This window comes from Camelus ferus, chromosome 9 (assembly GCF_009834535.1).
Source record: "Camelus ferus isolate YT-003-E chromosome 9, BCGSAC_Cfer_1.0, whole genome shotgun sequence".
Classification (NCBI taxonomy): Eukaryota; Metazoa; Chordata; class Mammalia; order Artiodactyla; family Camelidae; genus Camelus; species Camelus ferus.
The window spans coordinates 44,489,700-44,506,871 of record NC_045704.1 but is presented as its reverse complement, the minus strand read 5'-3'; the positions used below and the strand labels follow the sequence as shown (position 1 = coordinate 44,506,871).

At 34.5% G+C, this 17,172-nt stretch overlaps 1 protein-coding gene across 5 annotated transcripts in view; it reads right to left on the bottom strand.

Annotated features, from left to right (window-relative positions):
- NFATC3 (nuclear factor of activated T cells 3) overlaps window positions 1-17,172 on the bottom strand; it is a 114,180-nt gene that overhangs the window by 48,264 nt on the left and 48,744 nt on the right. For all 5 annotated transcript variants that reach the window (XR_004322462.1, XM_032486595.1, XM_032486597.1 and 2 more), the window contains exons 4-6: window positions 15,679-15,878; window positions 10,548-10,720; window positions 7,642-7,782 (exon numbers count right to left, since the gene is read on the bottom strand). Coding sequence is in view for 4 of the 5 variants with exons in the window: in XM_032486595.1 (XP_032342486.1) it covers window positions 7,642-7,782; window positions 10,548-10,720; window positions 15,679-15,878 (514 nt within the window). In the remaining variant the exon portion in view is untranslated. The remainder of the gene's footprint in view (window positions 1-7,641; window positions 7,783-10,547; window positions 10,721-15,678; window positions 15,879-17,172) is intronic.

The following is a 17,172-nucleotide window of genomic DNA, read 5'->3' as shown; positions in this document are numbered from 1 at the left end:
CCCTAAAAACATTAGTGTTAACAGGACTGTTAAACATTTAACTACTGCATCAATTAAACGTGTATAATTTCTTTAACAAAAAAAGATCTTTTTAGATACTGATGGTCTTCTGAGCTATTTGCTAGGCTTTCCAGATTTCTGTCACTTTAAAGATCTGGCCAGCACATTTTCTGTCTCTTCATCCCAAGTGAACTGTTTACCTGGGGAGAGCCCTACCTGCTACTACAGCTCTCACTCCAGTCTGATGTACAGCTATCCTAAAGCATTCTTTTTATATCATGGGCAGTCACCCAGTGACTAACTCATACAAATATCTTCAAAGCCAGCATGACTTCTTCATCTGGTCTGTGAAGATACCGGGAAAGACCCAATGAAATGCCTTCTAGACTGTGACTATCACTTTCCAATCCTATTTGCAGTCTCATTACTAGATAATAGTTACCCTTGTGCACAAGAGACACTATAGACAAATGCTATGCCTACTCAGAATTATAGTTCAATTCAACAATCACTTGTTGGGTCTCAACATGCCAGGCACTTTGAGTTGCTGAGATAATGGAGACAGGATATCCTGCCTTCAATCTGTGGATGAAAGGCAATATAAACAATTCACTATAATGAAACGTCATGGTTATAATAACTAATAAAGGTACATTCTGGATATACTAAGAGCACAGAGGTCAGGGTCCTTAACCTAGCCTTGGGGTAGGAGTATGAGACAAGGAAAGCTACTTGAGAAGTTCTTGAACTAAGTCTTAAAGATAAGGTTGAACCACAATGATGTTGAGGGGAAGGGTAATCTAGGCAGAAGACATAGTATGAACAAAGGCAAGATGGGAAGAAACCACATGATATAGGGAACCATAAGCAGCCGTGCTGGTAGAGTACAAAGGAAGAAAGAGGGAGCAGTAAGAAATGAGGCTGAAAAGATAGGCAACTCATACACCTATAGTCAATCTTTGACAAAGGAGGCAATAACATACAATGGAGAAAAGACAGTTTCTTCAGCAAGTGGTGTCGGGAAAGCTGTACAGCCACGTGTAAATCAATGAAGTTAGAACACTCACACCATACACAAAAATAAACTCAAAATGGCTTAAAGACTTAAGCATAAAACAGGATACTATAAATCTCCTAGAAGAAAACAAAAGCAAAACATTCTCTGACATAAATCGTAGCAATGTTTTCCTAGGTCAGTCTCCCAAGGCAAAAGACATAAAAGCAAAAGTAAACAAATGGGACCTAATTAAACTTACAAGCAAAGGAAACAATAAACAAAATGAACAGACAACCTTCAGACTGGGAAAAAATATTTGCAAATGATGTGACTGACAAGGGCTTAACTTCCAGAATATATAAACAGCACATACAACTCAATAACAAAAAAACCAAACAACCCAATCCAAAATGGGCAAAAGACCTAAACAGACATTTCTCCAATGAAGATATACAGATGGCCAATAGGCACATGAAAAGATGCTCAATATCGCTAATTATCAGAGAAATACAAATCAAAACTACAATAAGACATCACCTCACACCAGTCAGAATGGCCACCATAAAGTTCACAAACGATAAATGATGAAGAGGCTGTGGAGAAAAGGGAACCCTCTTACACTGTTGATGGGAATGTAATTTGGTGCAGCCATTATGAAAAATAGTATGAAGATTCCTTAAGAAACTAAAAACAGAGTTACCATATGATCCAGCAATCCTACTCCTGGGTATATATCCGGAGAAAACTCTAATTCGAAAAGATACATGCACCTCAATGTTCACAGCAGCACTATTTACAACAGCCAAGACATGGAAGCAACCTAAATGTCCAACAACAGATGAATGGTTAAAGAAGTTGTGGATTTAGCCATAAAAAGGAAGGAAACAATGCCATTTGCAGCAACTTGGATGGACCAAGAGGTTATCATACTAAGTGAAGTCACACAGAGAAAGAAAAGTATCATATGATATCACTTATATGTGCAATCTAAAAAAATGATAAAAAAAGAACTTATTTATAAAATACAGAAACAGGCTCACAGACATAGAAAACAAACTTACAGTTACCGAAGATGAAAGGGCGGGGAAGGAAAAATTAGGAGTTTGGGATTAGCAAATACAAACTACTATACATAAAACAGATAAACCACAAGGTTCTACGGTATAGCACATCACAATGGATGCTGAATTTTGTCGAATGCTTTTTTTAATCATATGATTCATCCTTCATTTTGTTAATGTGTGACTGATTTGCAAATATTGAATCATTTTTGTATCTCTGGAACAAATCTCACTTGATCATGGTATATGATCATTTTAAAGTACTGAATTTGGTTTGCTAATATTTTGTTAAGGATTTCTGTATCTACGTTCATCAGGAATACTGGCCTGTAATTTTCTTTTCCTGTGGCATCCTTGTCTGGTTTTGGTATCAGGGTAATGCTGGCCTTGTAAAATGTTTGAAAAGTTCCCTCCTCTCGTATTTTTGTAAGAATTTGGTATTAATTCTTCCTTGAATTTTGAATTAATTGCTCCTTGAATTTTGGTATTAATTCTTCCTTGAATGTTAGAATTCACCAGTGAAATTGTCTGATCCCGGATTTTTGTTTGTTGGGAGGTTTTGATTACTGATTCAATCTCCTTTCTAGTATTCATTCAGTCTGCTCAGATTTTCTATTTCATCATGATTCAGTCTTTAGTAGGTTGTATGTTTCTAGGAATTTACCCATTTCCCCCCCTAGATTGTCCAATTTGTTGGCATTTAATTGTTCACAGTAGTCTCTTATGATCCTCTGTATTTCTGTGGTATCAGCTGTAACATCTCCTCTTTCATTTCTGATTTTATGAGTCCTCTCATTTTTTCTTGGTGAATCTAGTTAGTCAATTTTGTTTCTTTTTTCAAAGAACTACTCATAGTTTCATTGACTTTTTCTACTGTCCTTTTAATCTCTATTTCACTTATTTCTGCTCTAATCTTGGTTATTTCCTTCCTTCTACTAACTTTTGACTTCATTTGTTCTTTTTCTAGTTCTTTGATGTGTAAAGTTAGGATGTTTGAGATTTTTCTTGTTTTGAGGTAGCCTTCTGTTGCTATGAACTTCCCTCTTAGAACTGTTTTTGCTGCAGCCCATAAATGTTGGTTTGTTACATTTCCATTTCCATTTGTCTCAAGGTATTTTTTAATTTCTCTTTTGACTTCTTCTTTGACCCATTGGTTGTTCAGTAATATGTTATTTAAGATCCACATATTTGTGAATTTTTCAGTTTTATGTAATTCATTTCTGGTTTCATACCATTGTAGTCAGAAAAGATCCCTGATAGGATTTCAATCCTCTTAAACTTATTAAGACTTGTTTTGTGGAGTAACATACGACCTATCTTGGAAAATGTTCCATGTACACCTGAGAAGAATGTGTATTCTGTTGCTGTTGGATGAAATGTTCTGTAAATATCTGTTAAGTCCATCTGGTCTAACATGTTGTTTCAGGCCAATATTTCCTTATTGATTTTCTATCTGGATGATCTATCCATTGATGTAAGCAGGATACTAAAGTCCCCTACTATTATAGCATTACTGCCTATTTCTCCCTTTAGGTCTGTTATATGCTTCTTGTTTTGCTTAAAATCTGACCTCTGCAGAAAGACATTCCTTGACCACCAGATATAAATAGTTCACTATTCAGTCACTATCACTCTACCCTCTTACTTCATAGCACTTTTGTCTACAATTATCTTGTTCACTTATTTGTTTATATGTTTATTGTCTGTTCCCCCACTAGAATGTAGGTTCTATCAAAGCAGGCAACCCAAATGTCTAGTGTCTATAACATAGCAGTTGCTTCATAAATAACTGATGAATTCATAATTGTGAAACAAAATTGGTATTTCTTGAAGACAGCCAGGTACTAGTCAGGGTTGAAAGGGCTGGAAGGAAGTGAGTTTTAAGGAAGAAGAAGACAGATGGAAAAATGGTTTCTAGTCCAAGTAGAAGGTTTTGACAATGTGATGACAGTGAGATGAACTGGTTTGTGAAGTCTGATATTTTAGTATCAGTGGGACCTTTATGTAGTAATATTCATTGGGTACTTTCAAGCACAGGTTAGAAGTTTAGGAGAAATCTACAGATAGAGATTTGGTAACTGATGAAATCTACCAGAACAAAGGAATACAATGAAAAGAAAGCTAAATGTAAAACCTTGGGAAACAGCTATATTTAAGGGCCAAAAAGACTGATAAAAAGATGAGTGGGAATAGTTAAAGATGTGTTAGAATCAGGTATGTATAATTACACAAAAGCCAAGAAAGAAAAGGCCATCAAGGAGAGTGAATAGCTGATTCTCAGATTTTCAGGAGGTTATGATTTCAATATAGTGAAAGACAAAGACTAAACAGTAAGTAGTACATAAGACAATAAAGGTAGATGACAGATTACTTTCCTCAGGTTGAATGATAAATGAAAGAGAAATAAAATGATAGCTTATGAGGGTGACAGAGTCAAGGGACAGAGAATGTTTAGGATGAAAAGATCTAAACATATTTAAACTCTAAGAAAAAAATTCAGTGGAAAAAGTACTGGAGTTACAAGAGATGGTGCAATTTATGAGATAGTACAATATGAGATTGTGGAGGTGGAGGGTATAGCTCAAGTGGTAGAGTGCATGATTAGCATGCACAAGGTCCTGGGTTCAATCCCCAGTACCTTCTCTAAAGGTAAATAAGCCTAATTACCTCCTCCCTTCCCCCCCCAAAAAAAAAACAATAATAAATAAGAGATAGTGGAGTTACAAGAGATAGTGCAATTTATTAAGAGATGGGGCAATTTATAACCATAAATAATAAAGTTTTAAAAAGATGAAAGGATGAAAACAAATGCAGTAAGCATTTAAATTAAGAAAAAGAACATATTAAGCTGAAAAAAGTATAAAGAAGAAAAAATACAGAAATCAGGGAAATAGAAAACAAAGACACAACTGAAAGGATCAATAAAGCCAAGTACTCTGGAAAAACTGACTTAAAAACCAGAGATGGCACAAATAAAAACAGCAGAAATAGATTTTTTAGAAGTGCTATAACTCTAGATGCAGAGAGAGAAATATTATGAGCAAATTAATGTTAATAAATCTGAAAACTTAGGTGAAATAAATAAAATCCTGGTGTGAAATAACAGAAAAAAATATACATTGGTCTTTGGCTCCGGTTTCTTGTATAGAGTGTCTATGGAATTTCCTGGGTGACGGAAGTATCTTTTTGTTCTAAGGGGGTGACCTGGCAGGCTCCTGGATAAAGGCTGGTCACTACAAAGACCAAGCCATAATCAGAAGCTTAGAATTTTCCATCCCACCCCCAATTCTCCAGAGAGGAAAGAGAGGCTGGAAATGGAATAATCAACCATGCTTATGTGATGAAGCCCCATAAAAATCCTAACAGTATCGGGGAGCTTCTAGGTTACTGAACATAAGGTGGTACTGGAAGAGTGGCAAACCCATAGTGGGCACAGAAGCTCCATGCCTGTTCCCACATAACTTGCTCTGTGTATCTCTTCCATTTGGATGCTCATCTGTATCCTTTATATCCTTTATTATAAAGTGAAAAAAACCAAAACACCTTTTTATATGTATTTAAAGATTCTCTGAGCTGTCCTACCAAAGGATCGAATCCAAGAAGGGGCTCATGAGAACCTCTGATTTGTACCCAAGTTGAGCAGAAGTTGTGGTACCTAGGAACTTACTACTTTTAATTGGCATCTGAAGTGGGGGGCAGTCTTATGGGACTGAACCCATAACCAGTGGAGTCTGCACTAACTACAGTTAGAGTCAGAATTGAATTAAATTGAATTCAGGACACCTAGTTGGTGTTGAAGAATTGCTTGATGTGTGGGAAACCCACATATCTAGTGTCAGAATTGTTGTGAGCGTGGTAGTATTGTGAGAATAAAGGAGAAACACCGAAGTGTGTTTGTCTATTCACCTGGAAAAATACAAATAACCAAAACTAACTCCAGAAGATATAAACTTAAATGATCCTATAACCTTGAACAGAATTATATCAGATATTAATAGTTTCCCACAAAGACAGCTCCCAGCCCAGAAGGTTTCAAAGGTGAGTTTTGTCACATGTTCAAAAGGAGGTAAGGCTACCACATAGATATTTTTAAACAGTGGAGAAAGTTGGGACACATCCCCAAATCACTTTGATATACAGAATACATAGAGAACTCTGTAAGTCAATAAGAAAATGAAAATTGACTCAATGGGAAAAAAACGGGCAAAGACACAAACAGGTATTGCACAAAAAAGTAAACATGAATGCCCATAACCACCTCAATAGTTACCAGGGAAATTCAAAACTAAAGTTCAAGATACTAATTTACACCTAATGGATTAACAAAAGTTAAGGATTATCACCTTCTTATCTATGTCCACCAGGTGATAAGAACTCGAATGTTCACAGCAGCATTGTTAGCTATTGCTTGGTAGTGCCAAAAACTGGACACAGCCCAAATACCCAGTGAGAGAACAGATAATAAAGTGTATAGTGAACATACAGTGAAACTGTATAGTAGTGAAAGTGAAAGATCTTCAGTTTTATGGACCAATCTTAAAACATTAATACTGACTTCTAAAAAAAGCAATTTTCAGAAGAATACATGCAATATTATATAAAGTCCAAAAACAGGGTAAAATATATAAACTAAAACTATAAAGAAAAGCAAAGACTGTTTCAGGAGAGGGATCCATTGGGAAGGGGCACCAAGAGGCCATCGGAGGTAAATGTCCTACTACTTCAACTGGGTAGTAGGTTATGAGTATTTGTTAAAGTATTCTTATAAGAATGGTACTTTACACATCTTTAAATGTTTAAAAAAATGAGAGAGGAAGTAATTGATAGAAATATGTTTTAAATAGCTAAAATCAAATGCCCTGACAGACACAGGATTCTCCCACTTTTCTAAAAATGAATATATAATTACATAATTATAACATAATATTCATTCTTGTATAGAATACAATTCAGAGGTTTTTAGTACATTCACTGTGCTGTATGATCATCACTGTTAATTCCATAAAGCCTGCACCCATTAACAGTCACACTCCATTGACAGCTCCTTCCAACCCCTGGAATCCTCTAAGGATTGCTGTTTTTGGACATTTTGTGCTGGCTTCTTTCATTTAGCACAATGCTTCTAAGGGTAATCCATACTGTAATATGAATCAGTTCTTTATTCTTTTTTATGGCTAATATCCCATTGTATGGCTATACCACATTTTATTTATCAGTTGATGATCCTTTGCACTGTTGCCATTTTTGTCTATTATCTAAATAATGCTGCTAAAAGCATTTGTATTCAAATTTCTGTGTGACCTGTATTTTCAATTCTTTTGAAAACCCACACATACATGCACACACAGCCCTAGAAGTAGAAATACTAGGGGATTCTTCTACTTTTGAGACATCCTTAGTGAAAACTTAATATTTATATGAAAATTTAATAAATGTTTGCTTTACAGTAAAATCTGTGTAAATGATGCCTACAGCTTTAGGAAAACTATTTTGTGATTAATGTTAGTAAAATGTCTGAATAATTCACTTTACCCTTTTGCACCTTAGTCTGAGGTCAGTCAACTCAAATCTTATCTTATTTACCTTGTCCTTTTTCAAGGAAGATGATTTTGGATTCTGGAAGAAAATTAGATCCAGTAACAATCATTTCATGACCACCAGTTACAGAGCAACTGTTGATGCTATACTTTTCAATATGAGGAAGTTCTTGAGCAGATCGCTGGGCTGTTTTTCATTTTTTAAGAGTTGAGAAGAAACAAAATATTAGTTTATAGTCTTTAATACATAGATGAAAAATTCTAGCTATAAAAGAAGCAAACTCTGGGTTTTTTAAATGCAAGACAATGGTAATAATACCCACTAAAATAACTACGCTATTTAGAAAACAAAGTAGATTTATTATATTCATGTGATTTCTAAATTACTTTCTTAGACCATAACTGTAGAGAAACTAATAAAGAGAAATTAATTAATGCCTGCAACTTGATATTAACCCCAACACATTTATCTCATTTGCCTTTCTCTTTTAGTGCAAGTTTTTAATACATTTCTTTCCTACAACTTGTCTATTAAAATTGATAAATCTAATTATAAAAAGCAAATTAAATCAAAAGATGCACAATTATATTGCATACAATTAAAATAAGACAAGTTTCTAAAGGACAAACACCAAACAACCCTTTCATCAAGAAATTATCTGGATCGTCATTAAGACATCAGAATTACATTTTGGACAATTTTCTAAAAAACAACTGAAGTATACATAAAGTACACATTTCAATACTGAATTTTAAACTAGCAACTTTTCCTTGGTGCCACCTTTTTCTGATATTGACTGATTCCAAGTTGTTATATTTTTTGGAGATCCCATTTCTAGCTTTTCTTCTCTTTCCTTTTTAAAAAAAAAAATGCATGAGTTTCAAGCTATAGATTACACTTCTTTTGACTGTTTAGGTTCCCTAAGGGTTGATCCCTGCCAAACGTCTAAATTCTCTCTGGATTAAAGCAAATTTTAAAAAGTCTGGGTTATACTTTCTTCTTCACATTTTGGAAACAGGTCTACTTTTAGTCCTACAACATGGGTGGAAAATTGGTGGCTCTGGGGGTCAGCTGTGTTTTGTTTGGCCAGAACAACATTTTAAAGAAATTTAAACTTGAACGCCTTTACAAAGCATGCACTTCCAACTATTTAATACCCAGCCGCAAAAAGTATGTGAATTGGGATCCCTGCCCCATTCAAAGAGAATGGTAGAACAGACCCCTGCATAGGGAATGGGTCTGGAATTCAGGGTGAACTACGACTTAAGAAGCACCATACACCAACCTAGATCTCAGAAAATACTTATGTTCCAAATGGCTCACAAAAAGGGGCATAAAAACAAGCACAGACTAGCCTAGGGAGTAGACTAATACAAGTTTTAGATACTTATGTTGGAAACTGGCCATCACAGGTACATTCAAAGTAACAGCAAAAACGTGTTCAACAAGTGACACTAAAATATTATGCATGTGTTAAAAGTATTTTTAAGAATATTTAACAATGAGAAAATGTCCACTGTAAGTGAAAATACCAAATATTATATATTTATGCATAGACAAAAAAAGAAAAAAAAAAAGAAAAGCCAAAAAAAAGTTAATAGTCACTATTTTGGAGAAGTGATTTACAAAAAATTTTAATACTACTCTCTGTAGCATTCTGCATTTTCCAGTCTCAACAATAATCACATATTAATTTAATAAACTAAAAGAAAAAACAGAAAATCATTTTAGAGTAAATTCATCTCAAAAACTCAAACTACTTTATGAACTTAAATATTTAAAATATGTTGCTAAAGAAGAGAGAAATATATGTTTATATGGGCATTGAATACTCTGCTACAGTAACAGATGCTGGCAATGATAGCTGCTTCTAAGAAGGGGAACTAGCTTACTCAAAAATCTACTTTTCACTCTTTCATTCTTTTTGAATTTTGCACCATGTACCTGTATTATCTATTAAAAATTAATATAAAAATTACTTCCACAATGAATTTGCTCAGTGATTCCCATGCTCAACTGACAGATAAAGTATTACTCCAATTCAGCAAACAGCAAAAGGAGGCATAGAAAAGTAAAACAGGTATGATCCCAAATTAAGAATGCATATGGCGTTGGTGGTATGCTGGTGAGCATAGCTGCCTTCCAAGAATGCATGTGGTTAACAAAAATACAATGGTATAATATAATCCAAAGAATATTAAGAAAACCTGTTTTAGGCACAGCTCTGTTACTAACAAGCAAATAATTTTGGGGGAGCCCTTAAGATATTTGTGCCCCAGTTTCCTCCTACACAAAACTAAGACACAGAATTAGAACACTTCTAAGTCTAAAGACCTACGCTAAAGGTGTAACTCACAGTCTCAATATTTCACTTCTATCAGCTATCCTACCAGAGGTCCACAGTCCTCCAGGGCTTGAGCAGATAGAAGGTTCTAGGGCCTTTTCTCATTTCTTGGCTTTGGGGGAAAAGAATTCACCTTCTCAATCTGGTGTTGTAAGTGAATTTATGGTAAAACACCAAAAACAAAATCCTGTAAGTCCTTATTTAGCTGAAGTGTCACACAGAGACAGGCATCATCCATCATGAAGGCTGACATTTTAATGAAACAAAGCTGACCAAGTAACAGTATCAGAATCACAGCTTCATGATTTGGTCCTCAGGCATAATCAAGCCCACCTTCCTCATTTACAGATAAGAAAACTGTGGTCAAGAGAATGTCTATAGCCACATAGCTATCTAAGATCAAATTATAATGACAAGTCATTTTCTAACTGCAAGATCAGTACTCCTCCCACCTAAATATGTAGCTTATTTCCATATAAAAAAATCACACCAGCTATCCAGACTCTATACTTCAGTTACTTTACAGATCCAGACATTACATTATAAGCAAAACAGAAAATGACCTATTATAAACAAAATTTTAAAATATCATCACAAGCTCACTTACAGCATTCAACAGGTATAGAAGCTGTCTGCAGAGAAAGGACTTTTCCATTGGGCTGTGGGATATGTACACGAAACACAAGTCGTACTCTAGTATTCTTTCTGCCAATATCAGTTTCTCCTTTTCGAAGTTCTATATCTGAATTGCGGAGTTTCAAAATGCCTGCACAGTCAATACTAGAGAAAAAATATACAAATTTTATTTGCTTACTGAAAATTAGTTCTAAACAACTCAGTTGAACAGTTATTGGTAATTTGGCAGGGAAAAGCTATCACTGCCTAAAATCAGGTCACAAAAGAAAGATATGATTGCTCTTTTCTGCTATTTAAATTTTGGGATTAAAAATGTTTTTGTATGACAAAAGTGTAATAGTAAGTGTGGCATATTGTCTGTAAAGAGGACTGTTAATAATGCCTCCCCATTCCTGTACTCACATGCTACCTCTCCCATTAAGAGGTGGAGTAACTATGTCCCTTCCACTTGAGAGCTGGCCTTATGATTTGTTTTGACAAACAGAATGTGACTAGGTGATACTGTGTAAGTTATGAGCCTAGCACTGAAGAAGCCTTGTAACTTCCACTTTTGTTGTCTAGGAGCCATAAGCCACTATGAAGAAATCCAACTAGTGTGCTGGAGAGAAAGGCCCAGACAATCCTCAACTACTTGAGTCACCCCAGAGGAACTCCCAGCTGAATTCAGGTGCACCACATGAATGGACCAACTGGGTCCGGCCAACAAAAAAGAATCATAAAAAATAATAAACAGTTATTATTTTAAGCCAATTAATTTTGGGAGTGGTTTGTTTCCAGAACTCGGTAAGTGAAATATAAAGTAAAAAGACTGTTTAATTCTATACATGTAACTGGGTCAGAAAAGATTAACTTATAGGACTATAAATAAGTCATTAATAATATACTTAAACTTTTATAGTGATACATTTATTAATAAAAACAATCCATCATGCTTGTCTTTCTAAAGAATACACATGTAAGATTAAATTTTTGGCTTTTAAGGTCTAACATTTCATCATCCTTCAAAATTTTTTACTAAGTATAGTGGCTTATGACACAATCATGGTAGGAAACAACAGTACCTATAACATATCTTTGTTATTCACATGTTGAAAGAATAAAGCAAGAGATAGCTACTTGATCAAATATTCGAGTTAAAGTTAACGCTCTCCTATGGCATTCCTTGTTATCTGCCCTCTTACTTTATCTACCAATGGTTCCAACTCTAATGCTCACTGCCCAGAGGCTGCAGAAATCACTTTGAAGGACAATATATGTTATAGAACTAAGGTTGTCAGGATAAGGACCAGTAAAGCACAAGGAAGAATCTGAAAAATACAATATTTTCAACTTCAGAAAGACAAAGGAAAAGAAATTTTTTAAAAAGTAAATACTTTTGAAGAAAAATTTTCCATTTATGGATAACAAACTATATTTAACTAATAATGAAAAACTGCACTTTAGCTCAGAGCAGTATTGATCAAATTGTATCAAGGTAATGATTATTCATGTCAACATGCCAACATGAGTATTTAGAAGGAAATACCAGAGGAATACCAGAGATCATCCATTTTACTGAGTTTATTTTATTTATTTATTCATAGTTTATTATATTTATTTTATATATTTATTTATATATCATATATTATATATTTAAATTTTAAATATATTATATATTTAAATATATTATATATATTTTATAATATATTTTATAATATATATTATATTGTATATAATATTTATATACATTGTATTTGTGTATTTATTATTTTTATTTATTATTGAGTTATTTATTTTAGCAGAGAGTTAAGTTTCTAACAGAAGATTTGGAGTAAGAGCATCAGAAATGATAATCTTAAAACTTTGGCTAAGAAATGAAAAAAAAAGAAAAAACCAAACCAATAAAAAACCCAACATATATGTAAGAATGAAAATAACATTTAATTCTGTTTATAATACAAATATATTTTAGATCAGAGTGTAACATTGCCACATTCACATTCATCTAGTTTTTAAAACAGAGAGGAGTTATGAATAGGGTAAGGCAATGAATATTGGTATATTTAAAGTATCTTATAGGGTGGCTCTATAGTTTTTGGGTTAGTATACTGATCTTAAAAAAAGGATCTTACACATCCAAGATAGATTAGGCTTGAAATGAACAGTCTGTGGGATAGCAGGCAAAACAAGGGGAATAGTGATCAATCCTTCCCACCTTACTGCTTTTAGAGAACAGTGGAGCCTTTTAATACACACCTACAACTCACTTGGGCATAAATTATTTTGAAAAATGGTCTTATCTATCATTCACAAGTTTTTTTATTTATCACTATCTGAAACTATACTATATTCAGTCACTACAGTTTATCTTAGTAATTAGTTCCTGGTAAAAACAGGCTTATTTGGCATTAACTGCTGTTATGTAAGGTATCTGGAAAAGATTTCTTAGATTTGGGTAACTTCCTAATTGTTCTTACTCAGCCCTTTCTTGGACACACACAATGCTGTCACAAATCTAAGTTCCTACAGAATTCCTGTTCTCCAATCTAACAGTCTAGAGTCAGAGAAGCTTCAGGTGTGTGCATAGCAGGGCAGGGTAGGATGAAGGCGCTATGCTGCTTGCAACTAGTAACAGTGGTATTTCCACAGCTTTGTTCTTTCTGGTCTGATCCAAGCAAGCAGTATAATATGTCAGGTCTGGTTAGGGAAGAGACATGAATCTTGACCACCACCTCTGTTCCATGTGAAAAGGAGGAGGCAGATATGTTTAGATCCTACTGTTCCATTTTTTTATACTATTCCATATGTAAGACTTTCCCAATTTCTTGAGAATCTATCTTAGGAACTCATGTACTCCTTTTTCTTTAATTTATTGATTTATAGATTATTTTTAGAAAGGATATGAGGCATTTTACAACACAAATACAAATAAGGTCAAGAAGAAGGAAATAGAAAAAAATTTTATAGAAAGAACAGGAAATAAATATATCCCAAATCTAGGCTTATATGAATTTCTATGACCATAATTGAGCTTAACCATGAACTTCCAGAAGAAGCCAAGGCCAAAAGCAAAGGTGATAAAGTTTTTATAGGCCTCCTTGGTAAAGCAAAATCTATCATGTCATCAGGAAATACCAACTTTCTCCCTTTAACCTGAAAGGAGAGAGTGAGAGAGAGAGAGAGAGAGAGAGAGAGAGAGAGAGAGAGAGAGAGAGAGAGAGAGAGTGTGTGTGTGTGTGTGTGTGTGTGTGTGTGTTAATAACCTAAGAGATAATAAAATAATCTGAGATAAAATCTTTAACAGTAGTTTTCCAGATTATGAAGAAATATTTAATTCATATAGCTATTTCTTAAACTGTCCTTTAAGCAAAGATATGACACATAATAAGCTTCTTGATGATTTTCTATTTAACTTGATTCAAGTCTACTTCTCTGAACATCCAGAAAAATGAATGGAAATAAGGCCTGCAAAGTGCCACCTAGGGACCAATTTTATGAGTTCTTAGAAAAAGATAGTTCAAAGCTGAGTTTCATATTCCCCTCTGCAGCTGAATAACCATATATTCATATCCTTTTGACTCTAGATTAAAAAAATAGGATCCCAGAGTAAAGGGGAAGTCTACTTGCATTATCATTCAGAGGCTGGCCACCTCACCTTAATTGAAAATGGGTCAGTAGGATGCCTGTAGACAGGGTCAACGCTTTTCTTACAAAAGAACTTTGCTCAAGTGCCTGAGAATCCAAATTTCTTTTTATATTACAGAACAAAGAAAGTTAAGAGTAGAGATTATCAGCTAGCTGTCTGTCTTTGCCATAAAAGAACTCTGTAGTAGCCTGTGTAATGTCTTTGGGGGGTTGGGTTCTATTCATCTGAACAAAGGAGGCAAAGATAGTTTTATTCAAGTTTATATTGATTCATCTTTCCTGGTGATAAGTAGGTAACAGGCAATTCTTATTTTATAAATAATACTATTATATCATAAATTGCTATGTCCTTGGGGATATATTCAGTTTACTTAAAAAGTTATTTAAATATAAATTTAAAAGAAGAGTGAAATATGACTTTAATAGAACTGTTCTTGCAATAGCCTGAAATAGAAGTCACTGCCATTTTAAAAAAGGTCTATATTATAGTTTGAAGCAATTTCTGTAACAAACTTCACTGTAAGGTTCACATCCCTGGTTGTGGCAGATTAATAGCTGCCTACTAAATATTCTTTGCTCTATTTTTCTTAGTAAGAGACCCTATATGTTGTTAGAAGTGGCAATGCACTCAGGTAAAAAACATATTCAGGTCTTCCTTTATATACAAGGATGACCAATGAGATGTAGTAAAGGTGTTCAGTAAGTTCCTGGGAAAAGCTTTTTAAAGTGGCCTGACTCTTTAATCCTTCCTCCTACCCCTTCTTCCTTATTCCTTCCAGGATAATAGCTGTGATGGTTATAGGCCCAGAAGCCACTGCGGATCAAGAGGCATCTTGAGGATATTAATCACATGCTAAAAATAGCAGAGAGAAAAAAAAAGAAGGAGCTTGGGGCCCCAATGATTTATGGAGCCACTGTGCGCTAGCTCTAAACTGTCGGAGTATTTCTTTTATGGAATAATAAATTAAACCTCTAACTGTTTAAGCAACTGCACTTCAGGTTTCTATTACAGGTACTATATATATTCCTAACTAATATATTGAATAAAACTCTTTTTGCATTCTCATTCAGAAGTTGGTTAGCTCATTTTATTTGGAAATGGGTCAAATGGGACACCAGGAAGTTTTCCTTAAGGAAAAGTTTTCCTTAAGGAAACTTAACAATCATAATTGTATTGCAATTATTTATTGTCTACCCCATTAGAATGTGAGTGACTTGAAAAAAAGTCCATATATTTTTGTCTCTATTACCTAGCATGATGTTTGGCTGGTACTACATGGTCATAAACATTTGCTGAATTGAATTTTTTCAATGGAAACATGGTACCAATCTTAGCAAATGTACTATAATTATTTACATAATGTTGTTCAGTTAATTTAGAACACTGAATATTTTATTCTGTCCTATAAAAAGTCTTATCTGAAAGTTGTTTTAGGAAAAGAAAAAAGCAGTCAATTTTGTGGCATGTTTCAAGATACCTGGCTGACATATTATTTTCAGGAAGAAGTGGAATTTCCAGAACCTTTGTGCTGGCAATTATTATCTCTTGGCTTGCTGTAGCAACTGTCTTCCCAGTGATTCGATGCACCTGGTAAAATGCATGAGGCCGTAAATATCGATCATCTGCTGTTCCAATAAACATCTGCAGATTTATCGGCTTTTCACTATAGCCCAGGAGCTAATTTGGAAAAGCAAACAGAAAAACACAATTTATTATCCATGCATTTTACAATAATCACACAACAGTAAGTCTATTATATCTATATTATATATTATTTATACATAAAATGTTATTTCAAAAATAACAGCAATAAAAAAGTTAAAAAGTAATAAGTGAACAGCCCTCCAAACTTCAGAAATATTTTAAGAGTTGTAAAATGCTGGAATATATTACAAAGGGGTGGAGCGGCATTTTTTTTTTTTTGGATTAATATCTAGATCAACTTAAATTTTGAAAAGCGTTGGTTAAGAGTGCTGTGGAGAACACAAAAGAAATGTTGATTCTGTGCTCCAGGGAGCATTAACTATCCAGACCAGACCTAAAGAATGGATGTGTGGGAAAGTCCTCTAACAAAATGTTAAAATCAGAGACACTTTGTTTTAGTAGAAAAGATGTGAAAAACCCTATTTGGTGTTTCCAACTTAGAATTTCAACTGATTTAATAAGCTGGGTGCAACTTGACTTTTTTTGGTATCTTTCACTATTGCTAAGGCTATTATAAGATTGATAAGGGAGATGACCAGGAACTTCTGGAGGCAAAAACAGTGACCACAAGAAAGGAAACAAAGCAAAGAAACACAGCCTAAGGCACTTAGGAAGACTCCAATGTCCAGTCTGATGGCTGAGTAGCACCCATCTAACCCACCATCATGCAGGTAGCAACCACAAACGGGAAAAAATATAAAGAATGACTTTAACAGATGGTAAGTACCAAAGGAAGATACTGGAAGCAACCTGACACACATAAGAAGAGAATAACAAAAGGTGTGTTTCCTGTTTTTATGGTTTTTAACCTGAGAAAAAGCCAGCCCACGCCTCACAGTGTGGCTCCAACTACCAAAGAAAATCTACAGTCTGAAGGGTTTGAAGAACTGAGGACAAAGTCTGACACAATCACAACTTCTGGAAAGTAAGAGGGAAACCCCAGAAAAGAGATAGTGAGAGAGGGGAAGCTCCAAATTATATATATAAACCCTGCCCAATCCTCTGGCTGACCTGTAACCATTCATGAACTGGGGCAGATCCAAACAGCCTAAGGCTAAAATAGCTGAAATGAGCTTATGAGCTACCACCAACCACAGGGAGATAGGTTTTACAGAGGTTGACTCCAACCAACTTAAGTGTCTGTTTAAACAAAAGAATTCAACATTCTTTTGGGAGTGCACATGCAGGTGCATATATATTTGTTTTGACATTGAGCTGGAGTTCTTTATACATTCTGAATATTAATCCCTTGCAGATATATAATATG